The sequence below is a fragment of the Aplysia californica genome, unplaced genomic scaffold (assembly GCF_000002075.1).
Source record: "Aplysia californica isolate F4 #8 unplaced genomic scaffold, AplCal3.0 scaffold01004, whole genome shotgun sequence".
NCBI classification, from domain to species: domain Eukaryota; kingdom Metazoa; phylum Mollusca; class Gastropoda; order Aplysiida; family Aplysiidae; genus Aplysia; species Aplysia californica.
Genome location: NW_004798274.1, coordinates 11,245 through 17,364, shown reverse-complemented (window position 1 = coordinate 17,364; position 6,120 = coordinate 11,245). Strand labels below are relative to the sequence as shown.

General features: G+C 39.0%; 1 protein-coding gene across 2 annotated transcripts in view; it reads right to left on the bottom strand.

The window, feature by feature from the left end:
• Positions 1-2,276: 2,276 nt before the first annotated feature.
• The window catches only part of LOC101853270 (dehydrogenase/reductase SDR family member 12), an 11,012-nt gene continuing 7,168 nt past the window's right edge, over positions 2,277-6,120 (bottom strand). For both annotated transcript variants that reach the window (XM_035973107.1, XM_005111096.3), the window contains one exon: positions 2,277-4,295. In XM_035973107.1, coding sequence (XP_035829000.1) covers positions 4,183-4,295 — 113 coding nt within the window. In that variant the 3' untranslated portion in view covers positions 2,277-4,182. The remainder of the gene's footprint in view (positions 4,296-6,120) is intronic.

Genomic DNA, 6,120 nt, shown 5'->3' with positions numbered 1-6,120 from the left:
GTCCCACCTCTCGCAGTTTGGAGACAGGTCAGATACAAGGTGATGCAGAGATAACATTTTGTTCATTTGATCTGAGTAATTAAAGACGTTCCGAGAACAGAACTTTAGTAATACAGTGGAACTCGGATATGAGCTCCGATTCAACGAGAACTTGGATTCAACGAAATGAGATAGATTCCCCGGTTTTTTTCTTCTTTAAAATCAATAAAAATTACCTGGATTCAACGAGCACTTAAATCAGCGAGCTCGGATTCAACGAGGTCGCTTCCAGGGCGAACAGCCCCCACAGACGTGGCTTCGCTCATTTTTCTCCCAGAACCAACGTTATTTATTCCCGGAAACCATCCGTTGCCCTGCATCGTGAATTACTGTTCACTTAGCCGATTGAATGCGACCAATCAGCGGCCTTTTTTTCAAACGAACACATGCGTTGTTGGCACACGCACGTGTATACTCTTGATGTGTGTCGGGGTCGGATGGGCGGCCTGCACACGTGTGACTGTGTCAAGGAGTGGGGGGGGGGGGGGGGGGGGGGTCCCCAGCGGTCCGGGTGCTGAACGTTGCAGATACAAACGTGTGAGTCTTTTTTTCCCCCAGCAACTGATCATTATTATATAAGCTAGTATTGACGGAGATCTACATAATGAATTGAGCGCTCGTCTATGGAATCAAAAGTTGCCGTGTTCTTAGGCTCTACACAGCAACACAACTTTTTGACTTACAATTGAGATGACACAGGCGTGCATTTGAACGAATTGGTCTTTTTTTTACACAGCTCATAATATGCAGGCATTTCAGGCACTACTTGTTACTTCTCTTTACATATTACTTGCTCAGTGCCTGTAATTATCTACACAAAACCTCATGTTTGCTATAACGAACACTCGGAATCAACGAGGTTTAAGGTCAGGCCCCGCAACCTCGTTGAATCCGAGTTCCACTGTAAAATGGAACAGAGGAATAAAATATAAAGAACCGGATTTTTGTTGTGTTGAAAGTATTTCTAAGAAACTGTCCAGACTTTTGTAACTCATAAATACAGTCGAACGTGCCATAACGGCCACGTATATAAATGGCCTTTTTCCATTTCCCAAATTTTTTTCAATGTGTCACGACGTGGTGGAATCAGGCTGTCGTCAATTTTTCGGCATATGGGGTTATAGGTATCATTTTAAGGCCTGTTCATTTGCTTTGCTTTTGGTGAACAAATTATCCATCAATGTTGAAAAGAAGTCGAAATATTTGCAATTGAAGGATGCCAGGGTTCGGCTGGTTTCAGAGGTAAAATAAGCGAGAAAATGGCTGTCAAAATTTGGTAATTTCCATAGCTTGAGTGTCCTTGAAAACTGAAAATTTACATTTTTTGGTGCTTTTAATCAAAGTTTTTCAAGTAAAATCCACACAGAAAGGTGTTTTTAAATGTAAAAGATGTTTCTCAAAGAAAAATTAAATTGGGAAAAAAAACGGACAGAAAAATGCCAATATCTTTGATTTCATTATTTTGACGAACGCCTGATTTCACCACGATGCGTCACATACATAGAATTTTTAGGGTGCACTGTGTAAAACGGTCACCTGTCCAACAGGACCACGGCCACCATATTTTATCAACTTACAACCAAAAAATCCTGCCGGGCAAATCTTCCATTGCCCAACACTTTGTCATAAATTATGTATAGGCCTCTGAGGTTGTGGATGAGCAGTCATAATCAATTCACCTGTTCTCGTTATTGTTAATCCCTCCAATGATCACTTTGTTTAGGTCACTCCCAGTGTTTACCTAAGTTGACCAGTAAATAATAATACATTTTCAGCTGATGGGAAGGCGAAGACCCATTAATTTGTTTGTTTTACTATGGCATTCCTCGACAGACTCATTTCTTTTTGTTTTAACCTTCCATGAAACCATAATAAAAATAATAAAACTTACAACAAAAAAGTCCCACTAAAACCTTCCTCTCCCCTCCCCCATTTCAAAAGAAAAAAAAAGCATTTTTATTAGTCTTACGGCAGTCTTAAGCCTGCTTCCACCGCCAGTTGAGACCTCAGTAGTAAATGCATTTGTTTACTTCATTTTGATCAGTCGTGCATATGATGGCCACCTGTCTTATTTGGACACTTTTCTCTTCGACAATGCCTGGCTGTTTTACGCAGGTCCGATTAAATCAGAAAAACCATACATTTATCAGAGGAATGTCATAAAAAAGATGCAATAAAACAAGTAAGATGTCTGTACTGTGTACAAGTAACGATATGAAAAACCCCCAACTCAAATGGATATGAAACCCAGTCGGTATCTATTGACATAACATGAAATGAGTAGGACTCGAAACAAAAAAACACATAATCTTTGTTCTTCAAAGATACAAAACTTTTAAAAATTCTTAAATCACAGAGTAAAACGAAGCTCACAAAGATCATATATGAGCAGAACATATCAACTACTCAGTGTAAACTCTGTCCTGCTTGACTTTTCAAAATGGCGTACAGCAGAGTCTTACATTGAGCTGTCGATATATATCGTGTATACATGCACACTTTTAAAACATAGTTATAGACCAAATTCCTTCCTCTTTCCCATTGGTTCCTTAATTAGTTTCTCTCATATAAAATTGAAGAGGATTTTACTGGCCACTTAATTGCGGCATCAGTGCTCTTGAGGTTAGGCTATTTGGCTCAAAACTAAAAGCTTATGGTTTTAAACCCCATGGGGGCCAGACGTGTCCCTGGTAAAGGCATTTTACAATTTCTCTACCATGGAGTGAAAAAATACAATCTCACCATTTGTTCATTATAAATAAAAGAAGATCAACGACACAGTAACAGTAACAGTAGATGAGTCCCATAAAAAAAGCAAGAACACAGGCAGACAGAAACATCAGAGGGGATAGTCAAGTAAGACATACCAAAGGCAGCCTTCAATCACTCATGTACTCACTTCATGCACTCGGAGTGATTCTTGCCCGTTTTAAGTTAAATTCACTTTCATTATCACAGAGAAAAGGGAAAAAGGAAAGTGTAAAAAAAATAGATATATACTAAAGAATTGGAAATATATACATGTACACAAAAAATGTTCCAACACTCAGTGGTAAGAAATGATACACTAATGGTGGCCCTGGTTCAAATTCCCAATCGGGTGTTCTTGAACTTGGATCACTTTGTGGAGTTTTCAAGGCACTCTGCTCTACACATTTGGCTGGATCCTATCGGAGACGGGTGTTAAATTTGGAGGACCTGCCTCTTAAATAATCTTTGTGTTAAGAGGGGCGCTAAACCTATACCGTGACATACAACAACTAATAAAGGATGTTTGAGGTAGCAGTGACATGCAGCTGGCAGCTGATCTTTTATCAAGTACAAATACAAGGTTAATGTCTTGACAAGACATTTTCCATCTATGAGGAGCATGGTATAGATACAAAAATGGTCACGAACAGCAAAATTCTGTCACAGGCAGGTTTTTTTTCCTTCTTTTTACAGCTTCATCGACACATTTCAGACCATTTACCTGAGGCTATAACCCTATTGTTGAGGCCAACCCAGACTAATCGGGATACAGCGCCCCAGCAGAAACCCCAATATACTTGGTAAAAATTCTCCTCACAAGGGAATCAATCAAACTTGGGTCTTGTGCATGCAAGGGAAAAACACCACAGACATCAGCTCACAAGCAGTGACAGAACTTTCCATACTGCATAATAATTTTGACAAAATGGATTATGGCACCCTTCAACCACCCAACCGTTAACATCATCCAGCACTTTAAGCAAATCTAGTTGATTACTGTATCAATGAAATGTTTAACTGCTAAGCTTTCTCCTTTCATCTTTTACTCTCTCTCTCTTTTCTTCCGCTTTAGCATCTAGATTTTCTCTTGATCTCTATCCCCCCTCTCCTACACCTTTCTGTTCCTCACCACTAGTACATCCATGCCCAGCATCCACAGTTGACACTACGATCTACAGTAAATAATAACTCTCCATTAACAACCGAGAACAATGAATGTTGCACCCAAATTGTAAACCTTGAACAAAAAATTCAGAAAAGTAACACAAAAAAAAGAAATAACTTGATGGCAGACAGACAAATATCACCCCCCCCCCCTCCCTGCAAGATAAACAAAACACCTTTTATCATTAAACAATTAGGCCTAGCAGACTGAGGTTGAGGTCATTCGATTCATTTGTTGAAGCTTTCAGCGAATTCTTGCAGCTTGGTCATCAGTTTCTCATCGTCCCCTGAGTTCGATTTGGTCCAGGCCAGAGGTAAATGTATTGGCACAGGCTTGCGATCTGTGAACAGTAGAAAATATATAGGCCCTACTGTGTAATATAATAATAATAATAATTTTTGACACTGATAACAGTTCGTCCATCACAAAGTCATGATCACCTTTAACATTCAAGGAGGAAAAGAAGTTATTAGACCTGCATGTTTGCCAACAATCGTCTGAAATCCAACAATCGCGACCCGACCCGCGAGCCGGACGATGCTATCGCTAGGCCCACCTGTATCAGTCAATGTGCGTAGTGCGAGACCTGGCCTTGTCGGCACTTTCGATTTCGTGCCGACGTCGGCGTTTCCGACATAATTGTCGGAACCTGAGTAGAAATGCGAATACGAAAAAGGACGACGACCTAAATTATCTACTTTCAGTTTCGTACTCGAGCGGCCATTTTGAATTTTGTTTCTTGACAAATTCAATTGTTCAGATCGTGTGGATTCATTCAAGTCCGACTCACTAAAATTGTTCTAATAGAATCTAGATCTAGATTTATATAGATCATTATAGACCTCAATGGAGGATTCATATTCCAATTCTATTGTGTCAAACCATATCATAGGTTGTGCTGTAATATTAATGTTGGTAAAAACTAAAAGCATTTCATCAGATGCGTGAATTATTTATTTATTTAGATTCTAGACTCGGCTGAGTCCCTCTGTTCGGAATCGGGTGCGGATTTCTAGTTCAAGGCCTATTCCTATTCACTTGTTCTACGAGAACTAGATCTAGATTTATTTAGATTACTAGATCTAGATCTATATATGGAGGATTCATATTCCAATTCTATTGTGTTATTGTATTTAACCCTATTATAGCAACGTAGATGTAGGCCATATTTTATGCTCCTTTTGTTTGTTTTGGAGTGAAGTTTTTAATGTTTTAAATTTTTTCATTTTGGACTTGTGCTGGCCATTTTACAAGAGGCCCGTTGCAGGTTCTTTTTTGGGGTAGGCCTAGGGGTACGTTTAGGGCTAGGTTTCTTCTTTATTGTGTTTGTTGGGGTGGTTGCTCGTTACTCGGAAGTCCTTCCTTATGACACCCACAAAATTGACAAACTTTAAGCTCTTATGGGGGGGGGGTTGCAAAATTTTTAGACAATCTGGTTGAGGCTCACATGCAGGTCTAAGTTATAGACTTGGGATAGCTAGACAGTAAAATGAAACAAATTAAAGCAAACAACTTGAAATTATGACAAATCCCACAACTTGCTGCAGATAGTATTAATGCCTTTTCCTTTCCTATGTAGAAGACAGCACGAAAAATACTGGCTAAAAGTACATGTAAAATATCGTGCCAAATACTGGGCAAAATACATACAAGTCTGAACAAATGTGTAGCCTAAGCACTTAGCATGCACACCCATCAACAATAGTTAGACGTACATAAACAAGCTTTCTTTACCCTTGTCAACTATTATACATTACTACATATATAAGGTGTCTAAAACTCAAAGAAGACACATTTACAGAGCAATAATTCATCCTTGCACCAGTTTTAATAGACTTCATGCAAATGAAATTTAACCAGGGGGAAATCAGATTCATCATAAAGAAAATCATAATCAATAAATGTGTTGAAGAAATATCAAGTTAAAAAAAATTAAGCATACTTGAGTGAAACAGTAAACTTTGCATCTTCTTAAAAATCAACCAATATAAATATTACAAATTTATATAAAACTGAAATGGGAAGTGAGTGAGGGAGCGAGAAGGAGAGAGAAAAAGTGAGAGAGAAAGAGACATAGAAAGACAAGGAGAGACGAGAGGAGAGAGAGAGAGAGAGAGAGAGAGAGAGAGAGAGAGAGAGAGAGAGAGAGAGAGAGAGAGAGAGAG